This window comes from Rhinichthys klamathensis, unplaced genomic scaffold (assembly GCF_029890125.1).
Source record: "Rhinichthys klamathensis goyatoka isolate OS25496 unplaced genomic scaffold, OSU_Roscu_1.1 h1tg000645l_1, whole genome shotgun sequence".
NCBI classification, from domain to species: domain Eukaryota; kingdom Metazoa; phylum Chordata; class Actinopteri; order Cypriniformes; family Leuciscidae; genus Rhinichthys; species Rhinichthys klamathensis.
The window spans coordinates 670,587-691,958 of record NW_026607091.1 but is presented as its reverse complement, the minus strand read 5'-3'; the positions used below and the strand labels follow the sequence as shown (position 1 = coordinate 691,958).

At 37.7% G+C, this 21,372-nt stretch overlaps 2 protein-coding genes across 5 annotated transcripts; both read right to left on the bottom strand.

The window, feature by feature from the left end:
• Positions 1-504: 504 nt before the first annotated feature.
• mrgbp (MRG/MORF4L binding protein) lies at positions 505-9,454 on the bottom strand. Of its 4 annotated transcripts, none has more exons than XM_056241477.1 (6): positions 9,206-9,454; positions 8,576-8,697; positions 7,618-7,699; positions 7,452-7,526; positions 7,217-7,253; positions 505-1,388 (listed from the first exon to the last, which is right to left on the bottom strand). In XM_056241477.1, exons 1-6 carry the CDS (start codon positions 9,339-9,341, stop codon positions 1,301-1,303), a joined length of 540 nt encoding a protein of 179 aa, XP_056097452.1. In that variant the 5' UTR covers positions 9,342-9,454; the 3' UTR covers positions 505-1,300. The 4 variants fall into 4 exon arrangements, with proteins under 4 accessions (XP_056097452.1, XP_056097448.1, XP_056097449.1 ...); XM_056241473.1 differs by having other exon boundaries at positions 505-1,384; XM_056241475.1 differs by having other exon boundaries at positions 1,223-1,388; positions 7,105-7,253.
• A 1,415-nt stretch (positions 9,455-10,869) lies between these two features.
• On the bottom strand, positions 10,870-20,823 carry sac3d1 (SAC3 domain containing 1). Its single transcript, XM_056241463.1, has 5 exons — positions 20,819-20,823; positions 20,707-20,754; positions 19,271-19,643; positions 18,913-19,189; positions 10,870-11,460 (listed from the first exon to the last, which is right to left on the bottom strand). The coding sequence occupies exons 1-5, from the start codon at positions 20,821-20,823 to the stop codon at positions 10,997-10,999; spliced, it is 1,167 nt and encodes a 388-aa protein (XP_056097438.1). The 3' UTR covers positions 10,870-10,996.
• Between the last annotated feature and the right edge of the window lie 549 nt (positions 20,824-21,372).

The following is a 21,372-nucleotide window of genomic DNA, read 5'->3' as shown; positions in this document are numbered from 1 at the left end:
CATTAAGTTTACTCTCTCAGACTTCATTTTGCCACTTCTACAGACCACGATCCTTCAGAAATGATTATAATTTGATGCTTAAGAAACATTTATTATTATAATCAATGTTGAAAACAGTTGCACTGCTTAATATTTGTGGAAACTTCTTGTGGAATCCTGATATTTTTCAGGATTCTTTGATGAATAAAAACAGCATTTATTCGAAATCGGAATCTGTTGTACTTGTAACAATGTAAAAGTCTTCACTGTCATAAAAAAATCTGATAAAAAATAATTAGTGTGCCCTTGCGGAATAAAAGTATTAATTTCATAAAAAAAAAAAAAAAACTTTCGAATGGAAGTTTAAGTATAATCTGTTGACAGGAAAGAGAAGCCAGTGTTCCATGAAGCACCCCCAGATAGTTAAATTTTTTGTAAAAAAAACTTTTGGCATCATGAGTTAAGATTTTTTTCTATATGGCTCAGGCTGAGAAATGGGAATTAAGAATTCAAATCAGACCAACATTGTTCAGTCAAATTTTTAATCAGGGACAAACTCCTGATGCGCTCAACATACATACGGTCAAATAATTCAATCAAGCATGACTCAGAAACAGTGTAAATATCATAACTATTTCCTAAGCATTTGATCAATGACCGTCTAATAGAATCAGCTTATTTCTTACAGTTAATAACAGACGTTTAGCTCAACTTATTTGCAGTGCAAGTCCTAATACATCACACAACAAACTAGTTGATTCTCAGGTCCATCTCAAAAAACGTTGGCTTGGACAAAAATAAAATAAAGCAACCGCTTAAAATTCCCAGAAACGTTTTTTTTTTCCCTTAAAAAAAAAAAAAAAAAAGTTGCTGTAATGTTTCCAAACTCAGCAGAGGAAAGCTTATTAGTTTTTCATACTTTCCCCATCAGTCTAGTCTGATCCTACACAACCACCAAAGACTGTCCTTCCTCTATATTTCTGCCGTCTCTGTCTGAACAGCTCAGAACGCTTAAAGCACAGGAACGCCTCGCAGTGAACCCCTGGACTGCAGATAACGCACACGAACATACCACATCCCCTGCACGTCATGTCATTTCACTTTCACATTGACTCTAGCGTGACCGATATTAGCTACGCCTTTCTCAGTCAGTTCTTTTCAAACATCTGATGTCCCAAGTCCTCCTGCTGCAAGCTGCGGCTACGTCCTGCGGCGCTTGGCTCCTCCAGGGCTGGAGGGGTTGCTGGAGTTCATCACCTTCTCCACGGCTCGGCTCCTCTTTCTCTTTTCCCCGGCTGATTCTTTCGACCCGCTGCCCGTCTCACCGGAGCCCCCCCTCTCGGCCCGATCTCTCTCTTTCTCGCGCCCGCTGCCCGACCTCTCTGACATCTTCACGGAGGAATTGCTGCCTGACGAAGGGAGAAGGGAAGGATGAAACGGGAAAAAAAAAGGGTGGGATAATGGAACACAAAGAAAAAACAGATTAACAACACAATAATACAAAATAAAAAAGGTAACACTTTGTTTTACAGTGTCCTTGTAACACGTCACATGTACTCGCTGTAGTTTTAGCAGTAAATTATGCATAATTACATGCAGCTACCCTAAACCAATCTCTAACCCTACAAAAAGTGCATGTAGTTAATTATTATTACTAAGTACTTAAATGTATAATTAGTAAGGACACCTTAAAATAAAGTGAAACAAAATAAGTTTTCAATTTTCTATCCTAATTAAAAAATGTTGTATGTAATTTCTGCACCATTAGACTACACTAAATGAAGCCTGACATTAGTTTAACCAATAGTTGCAGAACAACCTGTTTGTCCAAACAATGGTAGACAGAGGGAAAACTGCAGAAAAGCATTCATTTTGCAATACAGTTTGGTGATGCTAGTGGCACAGAAATGACACACTTCAACTTCATTTCCATAATATTCACATTTCTAGTTTGGAAAATCATATTTCTCTAATCTAAAAATGCAATCCCAGAATGCAATGAGCTCTGTGAAAAAAATATCCTAGATAGTGGACTAAGAGAAAAAAAAATGGTAATGGTTTTATTCCCATTCAAGATTGTACCCTATGTTTTTGTGTATTGTTTTGTGCCCATTCACCCCGTGTCATAATTACTGTAATTATCAGTCAGTTGGTGTTTTAAATAAGTGATCGAATCCATGGATCTTGTGGATAATGGATATATGGAGATTACTTAACCCGACTGCTCGTGATTATTCTTCGTTTCCCCATGTTCATAAATCCTATACACGTATTCATTACTTGACTCCAAAGTCATTCAGGGGGTGACCAAATATCATAATATTCTCATTTCTGATCATTGCCCTATTTCTATGGGTCTGAAAATTGTGCTACCAAAGGAGGAGTATTGTTGGCATTTCAATCTTAAATAATTAATGAATAAACAGTTTCAGTCTTATATGTTTAAGCCAATTTTTGGAGACTAACGACAAGAGGGATGTTTCAGACTCTTGTCTGTGGGAAACATGTAAAGTAGTGTCAAGAGGTCATAATGCATATGAATCTGCGTTTCTGGCTCTTTTTCTGGTTATTCTGTTAATTGGGAGAAGAGTGTATTCATGCCCTTGGGTGAAGGACTGGATGCTCAGTTTCTGAGCACAGAAACAACGTTGTTTACTTATTTAGGGTTAGTCTTTCCTAAAAATGTTAAACATTTTCAGTCAAAATTTCAGAGAAGTCATAAATAAGCTTAAAATATACATTGATAAATGGAGGGTTCTTCTGTTATCTTTAATGCTATTAAAATGGTCTCTTTGCCTCGCTTTGTTTATCTTTTTCAGACCCTGCCTATACTGTATATTTGCCACATTCTTTTTTTAAACAATTAAGTCATTTTGCCATTTATTTGGGGCTATAAAGCGCATAGAATTTCTAAGGCCCATTTGCAGAAGCCGAAAGAGTTGGGTGGCCTAGCGCTACCGGTTTTCTGTCGTTATTATTGGGCTGCTAATGCCAGGGCTAAGATGTTCCGGCGGATTAGCGATCAAGCTGCCGATAACTTGACGGACATGCATCCCAAGTGGCTGTACATGGAGGCTCGGTCAGTTGTTGGTAGCTCCCAAGCTGCTCTAACCCTGTATCTTACATCGAATTTTGAATCAATTGAAGACCATGTTGAAAATTACACGTCCTTCGGTGCTCCAGCCCATTTGTGATAATCATCATTTTTTTTGCCTGGCAAGTCGGATTAGGTTTTTTTTCACTGTGGAGAGGCAAAGGTCTGACCAAGGTTAAGGACTTTTATATAGATGGGAAAATTTTCCACTTTTGAACACTTGTTTAAAACCTTTGATCTTTCCCAATCACAATTTTTCCAATATCTACAGGTGCACCACTACATAAAACATTATTTTACTGAGTTTCAGGAATTGCCTCGGGATCATTATATGTATGATCTTTTGGGTCAACCTCCTATGACTAAACATTTGATGACGTGGCTTGTTTCTTATTTTGCAGTGTCTTCAGATCACCTCAAAGTAGCATGGGAAAACGATACTGGAATTAATATCTCAAACAAGATTTGGGAAGAAGGACTGAAGCGAATTCATACCTGCTCTATTAAATGCAAGATTACAACTTATACAGTTTAAAGTAGGAGTGGAACGGTACACAGAAGTCACGGTTCGGTTCATACCTCGGTTCAGACATCACGGTTCGGTACGATTTCGGTACAATGGAGGGAAAAGCAAAACAAAAATGCAGAAGGCATTGTATTTTTTAAATAAGTTTTATTATTAAAGGCATAGAACCAGTTTATTTGTAGTCCACTGACAATAGTTTTATATAATTAGTTTATTAATTAAATTAATAAGAAGGCAAAAAGACCTTGCGATATGTTTGCCCATTATGCGGTCACACCAAACGCGAATAGAGCGTCAAACTCGTGTCTATGGTGTCTAGTTTGACGCTAGTCCAACGTGAACGCGCGTTCAGAGCTAGCCGATGGTACAGATTATGTGTCCCTAAAGAGCCCGCGTATCTAACAGTAGTTCCGCATTACATTAATTAATTTGCACGCGAGTTTTATTTATTTTTATACCGTGTATTCTCCGTGTAAATTCGTGCACCGAACCGTGACGCCCATACCGTTTCGGTTCAATACGAATACATGTACCGTTCCACCCCTAGTTTAAAGTATTGCATAGGTTAGACTATCCCAAAACTAAACTCAATAAAATGCAACCTTCAGTTCCCCCATTATGTGATAGATGCAAGAGCTCTGATAGGACGCATGCTCATACTTTTTGTTTGAGATTTCTGAGTTTTGGAAGAATATTTTTCAGTGGTACTCAAATGTTTTTGGAGAAGATATATTAGTCCAGCTCGCTTTGTTTGGATGTTCTGAGTGACCCTATATATGACCCTGACCATATATACTCTTTTATGAGACTTCAATCTGTTTATTGTTTGTATATAAATTTAATAAAATGAATAGATAAAAAAACGAATTTACTGCTGGAGTCAGTCTTTTTGAGTGTTTTCACACGATGCTGTAGGGGTCATGTGATTGAAGTTGGTGCTCTCAGAAAATTCAGAATTCTACAAGGTAGAATGAAGTCAGAATCTTGTAATTACGAGTGTGCAACGCGGTGTGAACGTGCCTAATGCTAATTACCTTATTGTGTTGTTAGCTTAGCAATATGCTAATGCAACATTATTTTACTCTTTGAATGTGTTATTTGTATGTCGTTACCTATGTAGAGGGTTCTTAACGCATTTTGAAATGACAGTACAATTTGCCTTCTTAAAGGGTTAGATCACCAAACAATGAAAATGATCCGATAATTTATCACCCTCGAGCCATCCTAGGTGTATTAGGGCTGTCACTTTTTATTCGATATTCTAATATGCATTCGAACATGACGTGAAATATCCGTAATCGAACTATAAATAAACTAACCGGTTTTTAAAGTGCCATGTTTAGCGCGTTTGTTTTTTATTTTATTGTTTGCCATCTCATCCAGTAGCGGGCACTCTAAACGTATTGTAGCGTAAGCTCATGACCAAATCAAGCGAATAATAGCCAATAGCCACCCTGTTTTGAAAATGGAAGATAACGCACAGAACGGCCAGCCTGAGCGGATAATTTCTACCCCAACTCATCTAAAAATTAGTGTCTGGAAATGGACAATCCGATTGATGAATCCGAACACGGTGTTTACATGAACGATACATAAAGTAATGTGGTTATATGTCACATTCAAATCGGAATTGATTTTTTGACATGCGCACACTGCACGAATATGCCGCTGTTCGCGCATAACTATTCTCCTCTATTGGTTCTTTATTTGTTTTAAACAGCAGACTTATTATTTATCCGTTTCTGGTCATGATTTGGAGACGATGAGCATGATTTGCCGTGCTGCTTATATTGATCACGGAGTATAAAACCCCGCGCCCAAAACCAGTCGTCTGTGGATGAGAATCTGAAACAAGTACTGGTGGGATGTTGTTCTGCTCCACTTCACAGACGCTGAGTGAAATGAGATTTTTTCAATAACGGAACACTCATTTATTCTCTGATGACACTTTATTCAACAGGAAGAACAGCTCGCTCCGTGCGTAATACGTCATTGCACATGCGCAGTCCTTTTAGTTTCGGTTTTCAATCCGATCAAGTGTTTACATGTTCTCTCGATCGGATTACAAAAGGAGTAAACCATCGGATCGATTAAGGTGTTTACATGAAGGTTTTTTAGTCCGATTGAGCCGTCAATCCGATTATAAGGGTTCATGTAAAGACGCGCAAATACCTGTGTGTGCCAGGCACGTGTGCGCGCTCCGAGCGCGTGTTCTCCACCGCGGGGAACATCGTCAATAAAAAGAGAGCCGCACTTGATCCAGATCAAGTTGATAAATTGGTGTTTCTAGCAAACAATATTAAGAAATGAATTAGGTTAGGCTATATAGGCCTTACTCCTGCTGCTGTTTAAGTTGTCACGTTATTGTTTGTGCCGTGCTGTTCCGCTTCAGTTTTTTCCCATATGTAGCCTAATTTTGTGATTGGCTATGCATAGTGGCACTTCATATAGATTAAGTTGATAACTTGCTGTTTAAAACATTCAGTAAAAAAAAAAAAAGTTCAGACAGGCCTGAGTCCTGTTTATGACTGTCAGACTGTTAATAAATGTGTGATCTCCGTTACGGTGTTTTTTTGGGGGGTTTTTTGGTGGGGGTGGGGGGCGCTCGTAGATATTCGAATATATTCGAATACATTGCTTGATATTCGATATCCGTTCGAATTAGATTTTTCTCAAAAGTGACAGCCCTAAGGTGTATATGACTTTCTTTTCATCAAACGATATTAAATAATATCCAGGCTCTCCTTGGGCACTAGTCAATGCCATTACAAATCTGGGAAAGAATAGTTCTAGGGTGGCTTTAGGGCGAGTAAATTAAGGGATCATTTTAATTTTTGAGTGAACTATTCCTTTAAGAATAAGTTTTTCTTTTCTTTTTCTGAACCAACTGAAACTCAAGATCCAAGAATGTGCTGACTTTCTAAATATAATAATCTCTTCAAGAAAATAGCTTATGGTGTTGTTAGCTTCGCAACATGCTAACACAACACTACTGAAATTGAGTTGAGTGCGCTTTGATTGTGCTACTTGTATGTTGCTGCCAAAGTAGAGGGTTCCAAATCAGTCACTTATAAAGTTAGTAATGCTGCCTCCTGGCTATGTAGGCTATAAGAATGGGGGAAACACCTAGTTTTGGAACAGAACTTGTATCTGTGACTCTTTTAAAGCCTAGAATTATGTTTAATAACCACATTTTACTGTCTGCTTCAACAACTAACAATTTTCAAATTGAAGGTCGAAAGCATGTGTATTATTTCTTCAACCTTGCTACCAGAAATATTTGAAAAACTGGTGAACCTTTCTGCAAGTTATTTCATTATCATACAGTATATAGCGGTTGCTGTTCAACAAACCTGTCAAAGCAAACCCTCAACATGCCATGCTTCATGCCCCCCATACACACAGAGAACAACAACAACAAGCTAGGGTGCGCAGAACACATAAAAAAAGACAAAAGAGAAAGAGAAAGAAGGACAGCGAAAGAAAGACGAATAGAAAGACGCACATGGTCAGAGGTCTCTGAAGGCTGTCTACAGAGGCCTCTGGTAATGAGCTGGTCTGTATTGAGCTCAAGCTGCAGTTTTGGAACAGAGCGAAACGTTTTCTTCCGTCCATACCTCGCAAAATCCTGGCCAGCCATACTGGGACCCAGACCTTTGAAAATGAGACACAAATGACCAGTGTGAGCCACGCTGAGCTTCACGCCAACGGGAGAACGATCCAGAAAAAAAGTGATGCAATGACGCAGGTTTTAATAGACGTTTTACGTCAAAAAGAAAGAGAGAGAGAAGGAAAGGAAAAAGAAAGGGGTGAGTAGATGAGAGAAATAAAGAGAGTGAAGGAGGAGAGAACCTTCTTCATGGGTTGCAGGCGGGTCGCTCTCTTCTTTAAACTCCTCCTTCACGTCATCTTCTGATCCCACTTTACCTGCGCAGTGACATAAAGAGCTTTTAATAAACAGTAAAACCAAACAGATCAACTGTGGAGGATCACAACACAGAAACGAAGAGCAGCTCACCTTCCTTGACATCCTGTATGATCTCTTCAGGCAGCACAAAGCTCTTTTCTGAGTTTGGAAACGGGAGTATTTCTGATTCATGCTGCAGCAACAAAATGTAATTTACTGATTAGCTTTGAGTAATTTATAGTAGTAAATGTTATTTTTTCCTCAGTGGAAATTGCAGCAATAAAAAAATGAAACAATTAATATTCTCTCATTTTATCTGTCTTATCTTATGTTAGTGTAGAAGGAGTGAAGCTGTTTGTTGTTAGACAAAAAGTCTTGGAAGTTCAATTTTTAGGCTGCTCTGCCTCAGCGGTCTAAAACAGCGCTCGTCAAAATGATCGAGATGGCCAATCAAAGGCGGCGGGTAATATCTTAATATCTTACGGTCACTGTAACAACGCAATGTGAGTTTAAGGAAAGATGCAAGTAGATTTAAGTATTAGACAACTGTTTTATGATAGAAATGTTCAGTGACCGACAGTAAAAGACTATGATGTGAACTACGCAACTTATGAAATTTTGCCATTTTAATTGAACATATTACAGCCCCTCACACTTTGCCTATGGTCAGGGTCCTGATCACCCTGCCAGGGTTTATTTTGTGATCATTTTAGACCTTATATTATATGTATATATGTAAGAGATAATTGAATTATAGAAGCTATAGCTATATCTCACACAAAACTATGAGAAGCTGAATAGAAGCTTCAACAATAACATAAACATCCTAGTATTTGGACATCTGACTATCATAAATGTGTTTATTTGATCAGTGATCTGGTTACATAACGTTTCATTGTTTTAAAAGCCCTACAACTTCAATTCCAGGTTTAGGAAATAATGTAATATTTCTACTGTGAATCCCGGATTTGAACTTTTGGATCCCATATATAATATATGACATTTTATTATGATAATGTACATTGCATGCATTGAATGAATCTCATAAAATAGTTGAGTTGTCTCTTACCAGTGCTTGCATGTCATACATGGTGCTCAGGTGATCCCAGATGACTTTAGACGACACCTGTCTGCCGATGTTCTGACTGAACTTATCACGAATACAGATCATGTGGAAATGACGATTCACTCCTGAAGACAAGAGACAGTTTCCCAAAAGACACTTACCTTCCAGCACAGAAAACACCTTTGTGTTGATGTAGATTAGCCTAGCCATTATGCTATCATGCTAGTTAGCAGCCGCGCTAACGTTTGCTAACATGTCAACAGATATAAACTAGTCAATTGCCTCCGTAAACACAGTATTATTCATTATATTAAATAATCAAATTCTATAATTCTCTACAATAAAAAAAGCCGTCGTACATGTAATCGTTATTTTAAATTGTCTTAAACAATTAGCGATTGGACTCGATAAAGCTAAAGATCACTAAAACCCTTAGATTAACTAAAATGCTTTATCAGTATTTTACAATATGTATGGTGTTGTAAAAAAAACCGCATTATCGATTTTAGATCTTTAAAAGACAAAAAAGGAGCACATGGTCCTTATTTATGATGTTACGTTGTTTCACGCCTGAGGTCCATACACAGAGATCGGGCCTGTTATTCACATCACTCACAAATAAATTCATCTTACCTACGGGTTTGTGACCCAACATGGCGTGAAAAAGACACACTTCTACTTCTTGACTCCATACTATCGATTCATCGGCGGTACAGATCCCGGTTTCTGCTTGTTTTTCGTCGGATGGCACAGTCTCAGCCTCCCCCATGTTTCTGCACTGACACACTCGCAGATGAGAATGAAATGCCTCAGTCACTGCTGCAGCTCTTCATCATCACAACCATCATATACACTTATTGCGTGCTTTCATTAAGTGTCCACCTACTTTACTTGCTTTGTATCACACACACACACTCACTCACTCTCTCTCTCTCACACACACACACACACACACACACAATCACTCACTCACTCACTCCCTCACACTCACACTCACACACACACACCATAATGGCACTCTGATAACTGGTTTGTCTGTTCATCTCCATTAAAAGCGAAGATTTATTAATGTTTATATTAAATTATAATTTCACTTATTGCAATTATTTCTATTTTACTGTATATATATATATATATATATATATATATATATATATATATATTTATTTATACAGTATATATACATATATACACATAGTATATATATATATATATATATATATATATATATATATATATATATATATATATATATATAAAAATATATACACACACACACACACACATTATATAAAGCAAGTGTCGTTCTGTTGTGTTGTATATATATATATACACACACACAACAGAATAACACTTCCTTACAGGGGTTTGTTATCAATTCACATTCACTTAATGCATTGTATATTTTATCGTTTATATTATAGTTATAATATAATATAAACAATAAAAATATACATTGCATAAAATCAAGGTTTGCACTTTTATTTCTTTATTTATATACCTGAATGGCACTCTTTTTTTCTTACAGGGATTTATTATGAATTGTTACTAAAATTGTTAATTTTTATTTCTTTGCCATATTTAACTGTTTAGATCAGAATGACACTCTTTTGCTTACAGGGGTTTGTTATGACTTGTTGTTAATTTCCTGCTATTCATTAAATACATGGATTACCATGAATCAATAGACATTAATGCTAATCGGACGATATTTGCTTATTTTGAGATTGTCTAATTAACAGTATTTAGCAAAATGTGCCTAAACTCTTGTTGATGGATAATGCCATTAAATATATATATTTTTTTTTAGTATATACTGTGTAAAAAAAAAGTTTAAATTCATTAATTTAATTAAGTGTACATCACCTCTGAATTAAATGTTATGAGCCTTACACCACAGGAGACAAATATCCAGCAACAAACAATTTGTTCACGTTGAAAACAAAATAGCTGCACAGCACAATTATAGCCAATGAGAACATATAATATGCAGTAATGTGGTGCAGAGTTTGAACCAATGGAATTTCACCGTGGGCGGGACATTGGGACAAATCACAACGCCTCAGAAAAAGAAACCAAGTGATGCACAAAATGTAATTTTGCTCGCCGCACTTGTTAAAAAGATTTACATTAAAGAGATTATTTTATTGCTTCATTGTGTCCCTACTGGTTAAGAAACAGACAGTATTAGCCCATATCACTAGCATATGGCTAATTATTAGCCATCGGCCACCCTTCTGTTATCAATATTGGCAATGAATGACCACTGAAAAACCCATATTGCTCAACCACTAATATATATATAAAATACAAAAACTTTATTGAAACTTTTTTGACCATTCCAGAAGTGGGAAATGCCTCCGAAGTGTTAATTATTAAAAGATTACGCCAAGTGCAAATGAACCAGAGTTTAAAGCAGTGGTTTCAGGCACAGCCGTGAATCACGCTGCCGGCAGGACAGTTCCACTGCTCGTCATCCACCGGCTCATGCGTACGCCTGCACTGCAGATCTGCAGACGGAGCTTCGGTGAAGGAGCTCTTAGAGAAGCTCACCCACTCTCCGCTGACGTTGACGCCGTACGCCCGGCACAGCTCGGCCGCCAGCGGGTCTTTGAGAGAGAGGAGGCGTGCCAGTCTCTGCAGAGGGTAGCGGCAGTTGCGGCTGCTGTGCCCGTGGCTGTAGAGCAGGAGCAGGTCTCTCCTGCAGGGCAGCAGGTGTCGGTGGACGGCACAGACCTGGATGAAGTCCAGTCTCTGGGCTAGACGGAGCAGCCGAACTGGGTTGCGCTCCGAATGTGCCCTGTTTACAGCCATAGCGAGTTGAACAGCAGGAGAGCTGCGCATTCTCTCGGGCAGCTCAAGAATATGTTGAAGGGCATGAGTTGAACCTGAAAGCATGAAGAAAAGATATGAATGTTTCTCTGTTCTCTATTAGAACTCCATTTTTACACTTGAGAGCAACAAAGTAAAATATGGTAATGTGAAATGTGTGTGGAAATATGAAAATAAATGAGAAAAAAATACTAGAGTCAGTGTTATTTTAGTATTATTTAAATACTATTAGTGTTATGAAGATAATTTGAATTAGCTTTTAAATTTATATTTTAATTTTAGGTTACTTTTTAGTATTTTTCTAATATGCTTTTGTAATATTTGTAGTGTTTTTTATAAATATATATCTAGGTTTTTTATCTATTAATTGTTTTGTTTTTCTCCAGTTTTAGTTAAATTTCATTTAGCAATATTAGTACTACACCTTAAATTATAAACTATTATCTATTTATAATTTTTCATCCATTTATATTTTATCTTCATTTCAATTAACAAAATATTTTCTTAATAGTTTTAGTTAATTAACGATAACAACACACCCAATCCAATTTCAAACTATTATTTTGCTGCAGACTATTATCAGAAAAAAAGGTGAAATATTGAGGATATTGAAAGGTAGTGAACCCATTGTCAATTTTTTCTAAGAGTACCTGTAAATGTATTTTCAGCATATGAAGGCAAAATATAGGGCCCTTTTTTTTTCATAATCAAAAAGCATGTCTAATGAATTGAATTCATTTTTATTCATTTTTATTTATATTTATTCAGGATTCATATTTGTCTTTTTGAGGTTTAATATTCAAAGACACTAGTCTATATACTGATTTGATTTAAGTGTACTGACCTGCTTTTTATTTCTTCATCAAAAATGTGATACATTTTGTGTTATACAGTAAATTCTGTTTTTATGACTGGATTCCGCGATTCCGTCCACGTTTTCCCACATCATGGAGATCATAGGACCCTAAAAATATCGATTTTACCCGTAGTAGAGCCGCTGGAACAGCTTACCCCAAAGCATCTGACACAACTTACCCCTCAACTAAAATGCTTATATGCCTATAATAATTTGCAGCTAATCCTTAACCAAATAATCGACATGATTTTATACATTAGCAGTTTGCCATACCTGGATAAATTTGCATGGACATAAAATTGATTTCACCTGTCATTAGGGCTGGGCAAAAAAATCGATTTTTCGATTAATCGTTTTTTTAAATGTGGTCGATTCAAAATCGATTCTCAACGGCCACGAATCGATTTTTTCCATATTCAGGGCTCGCGTGCTGCGTCTTCTCTCTCTGCACAAGGCAAGCGTCAAGCGCTGCAGGCGTCGATACACACTCGTGTTTAGGAGTCGGGACATGATTCACTTGCACAATCGGGCCAGCATTGCATCGTAACTAACGTTTATCATTTTCACGTCTTTTTTCAAGCAATTTTAAACTATCCTGTGCTCGCGCACTCGTGCATGTTTTTCATTGCGTGCAGCCTAAATCCGCCTCACAACAAACAGCTCGCCAGTAACAAAAGTTCTTTTTCGTGGATTATATCGCTTTAACAGTTAAAAACACGCAAAATGATGTCAAAACTCTGGTCTTGGTGAGTAACCTCGTAAAGACAGTTGGTTATGTCTTAAATAAGCATAAAACGCGTGTGACAGACAGTATAATGAAACAGTAATGGGTCCGTGCACTAGTTCTTAAAGTGAACGCAGCCATATGTGTCTGTCGTTCATTTTGTTGTCAAAACAACATAATATAGCATTAATTGTAAGGAATCAGAATTAATAGCCTATGTATTTAATTCAGTCAGGACTAAAAGACTATCCAGTGTTATTTTACATTGGATTACTTTATTCAGTTTCTGTAGTATTTCTGACCTACCCAAAAACTTTTCTTTTTATGTCTCTTTATTTGTCTTTTTAGGCCTATTCTATTGTATTTATTTGTGCTACTTTTTTCAATTTAATTCAAAGATTGAAATCAAGCTTCCATGTGTTGCATAAACTCTAAACAAAAAAATTACCCCATTGTAAAAACAAACATTTAGGTGAGATCAATGTAATAAAAAATTGTCTAAAAAATGATAACTGAGATTTAGACTGAGATTTGTATTACATCTATATTCATTATAGTCGAATCGAGAATCGAATCAGGAATCGAAATTCGAATCGAGAATCGAAATCGAATCGAGAATCGAAATCGAATCGAAATCGAATCGAACTGTGAGCTTGTGAATCGAAATCGAATCGAATTTGAACATCTGAATCGAAACCCAGCCCTACCTGTCATGTATAAAATTTACTTTGACATGAAAAAAAGTTTTTAGCATTAAATTCTCAAGGACTTTCATGTACATCTCCCAGGCTGCCGTACATGATGGACCCTAAAAATCTAACTATATGGTCCCAAGACTAAAAAATAATACAGCTCACCTGACACATCCTTCCCCATTCTCATATAATACAAAAAAGTATAAGATTTTAGTCATACATAATCCACGTCGGTATGGATTAAATCGAGAAAATGATACAGTCAACCTACCCCTAGCGTCCACACAGCTTTCCACACGTTTATCCACATTGTGTCCACAAAATAGACGCTGTCAAAACTCATCATTGAGGAAGCGCTAATTAAATGTCGCCGTTTCTGTCAATGTTTTCGGCTGAAAATTTCAGATAAAACATTTTTGGTAGCCAAAATTTCTGTGCATCACTAATTATAATGTTGTTTTATAATAATACAATTATTTATATAACAAGAATATAATTATTGTTTGGGTTTTATTGTTTTTTTGTTGTGTTGTGTTCAGTAGCGTACCGTGGGGTTTCAGTCAGGGCCTTCAGTAACGACCCCCCCCTATTTTTTCTATTCAATTAACATGCTATGGTCATTAAATGGCTTTCCTGAGCTAAATGTAACGTTATGGGACATAATTGTTCTCCTGCTGTTATATTGACCTCTTTCCATGGTTTAAAACACTAATTGGTCGATATTATGTATACTTTCTAGCTGTAACGTTACCTTACCCTTGCCTTTTGCAATGTGAAAATGAGATAAATAATGGACACAAATGAAAAACATGAATTCGTTTATTTGAGGTCATTCATTTATTTATTGTTGCCAAATGGACAGATATTTTTATAGTTTCCTCCTAGCTAGCTTGTCAAGCTATTTTCATAAATAATCTGTAAGATCGTTTGTACCTTTATCTGTGACTGGAGGCCACTGTCTAACATCATCAACAAGTCATTCTGCCTGGCTGTGTCATCGAGGGTGCGTTATCCAGGGCTGCCAACTTTTGAGTTCAGCTTAGAGTGAGATTTTGGGGGGCGGGGCTTGGGTTATGGGGGAGTGGCTTATTGAGGGGCGTGGCTTGGTGTGGGGAAAAATACAAACACAAAATCCTTGCATTAGCAGAAGTGTATTAAATATATATTGATTGTCAAAGTATTTGGTATCTGTACAGAATTTCTTGGGAGATTTACATTACATTTAATTTTACATTTAACATTTTAATTGACATTCTGTTCTTAGAAAACAATAATTAACATTAACTACTAGGCATGTCCATATTTGTCATCTGGAAATGCTTTTGTACTGTTTTTATGATAAAGTTATGTAAAATAACTGCTCAGTGCTGCAAAACAAACAACTCTGCTATTGCTAACTTAATTCTATATACCGTAAAACTTCAAATAGTAGCCCGGGCTTTTATTTTCCCAAACCGTCGAATTGCACCGGCTTGTATTTGAGACAGGCGTCTATATGAGACAGGCCTTTATAATTTAGTGTTGAGATGTTGTTCATTGAGTGTATGTCTCTAATCTCTGAAAATCTCCAAATGCTCCACGTTAAACTGCGGTCTTCCAACCTTTTACTATCGCGTCGTCAATTGATTTTGATTAATATGCGCGAGGGAGAGCGAGCCTGACAGCGCTCATGTTGTTTGAAGACGTGAGAGTGCGCGCGCGCGGCCGGAGCGCTCTCTCTCTGCTCGTCCGCGCCCTGTCAGGCGCAGCAGTCATTGTTCTTTTCTACATCACTCATCGATCAAAAAAAGCTTTGGAGGGACAAAAAAATGCTTTGGCGGTTGCCAAAAAGCGGACGATCTGACGGTTTTAGAGGATTAAATACAACCCGAAACTAAAAAACAGACCCGGCCTCTATTTGAGACCGGCCTTTATTTACCCAAACCTGAAGCCACACCAGGCGTGTAAAAGAGACAGGCGTCTATTTGGGACTCGGCTATTATTTGAAGTTTTACGGTAAACTATATAACAGGCCTATTACCAGCCTAAACTGGATGGAGACAAGGAGCGCCCTGTAACTCACTGACCTGCCTGCGTTCACAATTCACACGGTGCAGATGGGAGGGAGAACGGCTGACTACACAGTTTATGGGAATAAATTGTGTATTTCCCTCACAATTGTCACAAAAAACTCACACTGTCTGTCTGGTAACTGTCCACTGGGTTGTGTTGCGAAAGACACGCAAGCTCGCTTAATCACCTCTCTGTCGTCGTGCGCGTGCGCGTGCGCGGTTAGGAGCGCGCCGTTAAGAGCTCAACACATCTGTCTCGCATGCACGCTCGCTCGCTATAGATTACAGGATATTTTAACTAATTTGCGGTAAAACTAGTCGATCACGAATGGCTCAACTGGTAGATCTATAGATAAACTTATCGTTCAGGCATTTGACCGACCGGGTTGACACTTCAGCGTGAGAAATCGGGGGTGTGGCGTGAGAGCGTGAGAATTGGCTCAATTGCGTGAGTCTCACGGTGAATGCGTGAGAGTTGGCAGCCCTGGTTATCACGGAGGTTTGTTTAACCGGTAACAGCTCGTAATGGCGTCGCCGCCACAAGACGGCAGTCTACACAGAACGCTCGTCGGATTCGTGTATAGATGCCAGTGCAGAGAGTCGTGTTTGTCCAGACAGTTGTATTCCTTAAATACGTTTTGATGCGCTTGAGAGCGGAGAAAGATCGCTCAACTGATGCGGTGGACACTGGAATGGTCGCGATCAAGCATGTGAGGGCATAAAGCTGACATTTACTGACATTGCTCACAACCCGCCGAATTTTCAAACGGCTGATGACATCAGCGGGGGCTAGCGCCGATACACATCGCTGCCCCCTGGGGCGTTCTGTCACTGCGCATCAAATTTTGATTGGCTAATGATACACGTCAGTCAAAGTTTAGATCAAATGGGAAATGGCAGCTTAAACGGAAGGCTAGCTATACTACTAGTGCTGGTCCACGGAGCTGTGATGCGTTTAGATGACCATATGGAAAGTCCAGCTCAGCCTCAACAAAATAACCATATTCTTTCAGGAAATATAATCGTAAAAATGAAAAAAAAAAAATATATATATATTAATTATATATTATTAGGGGCCAAGCACCGAAGGTGCAGAGGCACCTATTGTATCTGTTAGTTTTCTTATTATTATTCTTCTTCTTCTTCCGCAAATGGAAGTCTATGGCAGCCCTATGAACCGTATATAGGAAAATGATGAAATTTGGCACACTTATAGTGATGATAATGAAAAGTAATTGTAGCAAGTTTTGAGTCTCTAGGACCAACTCTATAGCGCCACCACCAGTTCAAAAATTCAACATTGAAATGGTTATAACTTTTGTAGCCTTTGATCTAGAGACATGAAACTTAGTACACCTGATTCCACTCATCATGTTGATTACAACCAATACCTTACATTAAGACCCCTGCCCATTACAGTAGTGGCCATTTTGAAAAGTACAGTAATCAGTTTTTTCCCTACTCCTCCTTCAAATTTTGTCCAATTTTGTCCAAACATGTGCTCAAATGATCTTCGGACTGAGCCGCATAGAAATGACTGAACAGAATTTTTTGCTATACTGAAAAAAAAAAAGTTATGATGTCGCAAACTTAACAAGGTCGACCCAAAATTGGTTCAGAAGCTATAGCTCGGCCAAAGTTTGATCAATCGAAACGAAAATTGGTACGCTTCATCGGAAGCATGGTCTGAGGGTGCATGCCAAAGTTGGGAACAGCGCCACCTATGGGTCATGAGATATGAAAAATAGCTATTTTGGCCAATAACTTTTGAACAGTTTGTCAGAAAATCATAAATGTGGTATCTATGGATTCCTTGTGTCATGTCAATTCTGGGGATATCAATTTTGCCAGGATTGGATGTACCACGTGTCCGCCATTTTGAATTTTGTCATAATTTGCCATATCTTTTAAAATATTTGACATATCTTCACAAAATTTAGTATGGATCATCATTTGCATAGCCTTAAGGTACCTGAGAAGTTTGAACACAGCGCCACCTAGTGTTCCAAAGGTATAAGGTTTTTTGAAAAAAAGCTTATAACTTTTGCAAATATAGTTCAAATTTTAATTTCTTTATGTCATTATATTCCTTGGCTTATACCGATTATAACGATATCTCGTTTGTCATTTTCCAACAATGTGACTGCCCGCGATATTGGGGCAAATGAAAAACAGTTTTTTCGCTACTCCTCCTTCAAATTTTGCTCAATTTTGTCCAGAATTTTATCAGATGGTCTTTGGACCAAGCCGCACAGAAATGACTGAACAGATTTTTGATTTTTGCTACCGTTCCCGAGATATTCGTCTCTAAAGTTGACCTAGCCTGTGTTTGTTGCCTTATGCTAGTTAGCTTAGCATAATAATTGGTTAGCATGCTAACCAAATGTCATTCTTTCTAATGCGTCTCTTCAGCTATCAGGATAACCATAAGCTACAATAGCATTATGCTAGCTTAGCATGCTAATCTGGTTAACCTGCTTTTGTGTGCTCATTCTTACACTGAAGGATCTCCTCTGCAGCTTGTGATTGTATGTCCTCTGAGTGGCGCAGTCTGCTAAACAATGTGTTACTAATCCTGAGCCGTTCCGGTTGTGGTTTCAAGCCCCATGTTATACAATTTCAAATCATTGTGTAATGTTATGTAATTTGGAGCCAATTGCTGCAGTTTTACCTTTAACAACTCAAGTCTCCGTAAAATTTGAACAAACCACTGTTTATGACTACCATGCTGTGTAAAAAAAAGGTTATAGCTTTGAAGAAATTCTAATAATTTAATATGTAGCAACTGTTTAACAATGGGAATTTTGATTTGAACAATTGGTAAGTTGAATAAGTTTTCAAATTAAATCCAAATATGTCAAACATGGTCAAAAGGTGCTTGGCCCCGCAATCACTGCTTGCAGTTATATTATTATATTATATTTTGACAGGGCCAGCAGAGAAGGCCCTGATGGCCCTGACAGCCCACCTCTGGTTGTGTTGTTGTGCTGCTTGTGTCCGGTGTACACGCAGTATGAGAAGAACAAAGTCAAGGCAATCACTATAATACACACACACTACAATAAAATCAATAAACTGATACTAACCAGCACTGAGAGCTCTAGCAGTTTCCACTCACTCACTCACTCACTCACTCACTCACTCACTCACTCACTCACTCACTCACTCACTCACTCACTCACCCAAGTTATAGAGCAAACTCAAGGCCTGGAACTCCTCTTGATGCCGGTGTTTCCCATCTCTGTAGCTCTCCAGCAACCAGCTCAAGCTTTCCTGCAGGTGAGTGTCATTGATCCGCGGGTCATAATATTGAAGTAGCTGCCCGCAGAGTCTGTAGGAGGCGTAGAGAAGGAATCGCACGCTTTTCTCCAGCACAGCCACACAGTCCGGCCCCGACACACGCTGAATAATCATGTCCTGCCGAACGCTACGCAGGCGGTCAGACACAAAACTGTACACCTGTGGATCAGAACGTAAGCAAGACAGGCTTCAAATGGCCATCATATTACAGATAAAGATGACAAAATGCAATTTCCATACCTCCGTCCATGGCTGAAATGTAGAGGAAGCTGCAATGTCATCAACTAGGTAGCACACAGTCTTTAAAAGCACAGATGGAGGCCGAAGGTCACTGGCTCTCGTGGAGTCCTTCCCCGCGGCAGGTCGCGAGTACTCTTTGACAGCACGTGACACATCAGCACAAGGCAAGCGATCCCGCTCTGTGCCGGCCAACATCTCAAACCTGTGCAGTCGATTCTGGGCCTCCCGCTGGCGTAATTCATAGGCAGGGCACATAGTCAAACAGGCGCCGCGGGGCACTGAGTCTTCAGCTTTCTGCTCAACCGCCCGCTCCCTGTTCGGTCGACCCTGCTCCTTATGCCTGTGTCCTCGACCCCTCCTAGAGTGATGCCACCTAAACACACACATATACTGTACATATTATTTCAATTTAATGTAACTGTTTTCTACTGTAATATATTTTAAAATGTAATTTATTCCTGTGATGTCAAAGCTGAATTTTCAGCATCATTACTCCAGTCTTCAGTGTCACATGATCCTTCAGAAATCATTCTAATATGCTGATTTGCTGCTGCTTCTTATCATCAACAGAACTGTGTATTTTGTGGAGACATATAAATTAATACTTTTTATTCAGTAAGGACACATTACATTGATCAATAGTGACAGTAAATGCATTTATAGTGTTACGAAATATTTCTATTTCAAATAAATGCTGTTTTTTTTAACTTTCTATTCATCAGAGAATGAAAAAATATATTAATTATTTCCACAAATAATTAACCAGTAAAACCTGTTTTTATCATTATTAATTATTGAGCATCATACAATTGATAAAAACAGCATCAAATCAGCATATTAGAAAGATTTCTAAAGGATCATGTGACACTGAAGACTGGAGTAATGATGCTGAAAATTCAGCTTTGACATCACAGGAATGAATTACACTTTAAAATATATTCAGATAGAAAACAGCTCTTTTAAACAGTATATATAACATATATATGTGAATATATAAAAATGCTGAATTATTGCAAAAAGGCGGTGGAAATAAATAGGTGCTATCATCTCTTGTTACGTTTCTTGTATTGCACAGGACAGGTCTGTAACTGTAAGATGCTCACTGCAACCTTTCTGAGCAATTATTTTCTATTTTGTTTGACAATAATTTATCTCGTTTAAGATTCAAAACTAGTTATTTCCGAGCCAAAACACATTTTATGCAATTATAACAATCTGTCATGAGCAAGATGTAGTAATCTGCTAACGTTACTAGTTAACGTTATGTGCTTTTACTGTTGACATCAGCCCTGTTCTAACAAAGACGGTTTCTGTCTGCGTATACTCTTTGTATCAAACAGGTTTCAGTTAAAACTTGGTATTTAAAATATAATATCTTCATTTCATATATCGTCGTGCCTTTTTTCAAAATAAAAACAAGCTTTTGGAAGACTCACGCGTTACTCATGGCTGTGTTCATTGGTCGTGTCTGTTGTTGATCAAAACTGCTCGCACGTCACTTGCCGTAAAGACATATCCGATTGGTCGCCTGTTTCTACGACATTGTACGTCATATCCGCTAAATTCGTATATATATATATATATATATATATATATATATATATATATATATATATATATATATATATATAAATAAAACAACATGAATTGTTTATAAACATAAAAAAAATAAACTGTGCAATATTACTGCAAAATTATTTCTAGTTAAAAGCTGCAGAGATTCTATTCATGGATTTATTTCTTCTTGTTAAGACCTTTTACAGTCTATGGTTAAGGCAATCAACTTTAAAATTCACAAAATAAACTTTTAAAGTGTTCACAATATATTTTTGAAATAGGGTACACATACATATTAGTATGGTTATTTTTTTTAGGAAAAGTGAAATCACATATCTGATCAACCTAAATACTAAAAGCAACCATAGTAATAACTACAAAATCCCCTTCACAAGTCAGTTCAGTTCCCAGTAATTAATGTTAGGTGTAAAGGACTTTAAAGTTATTGATTAAATCAGTATGGTATCAAATATTTATCTCTCTATGTACATACACATACATAATGTTTGGTGTGTTGATCTCAATTCAAGAATTTAGACAATAAA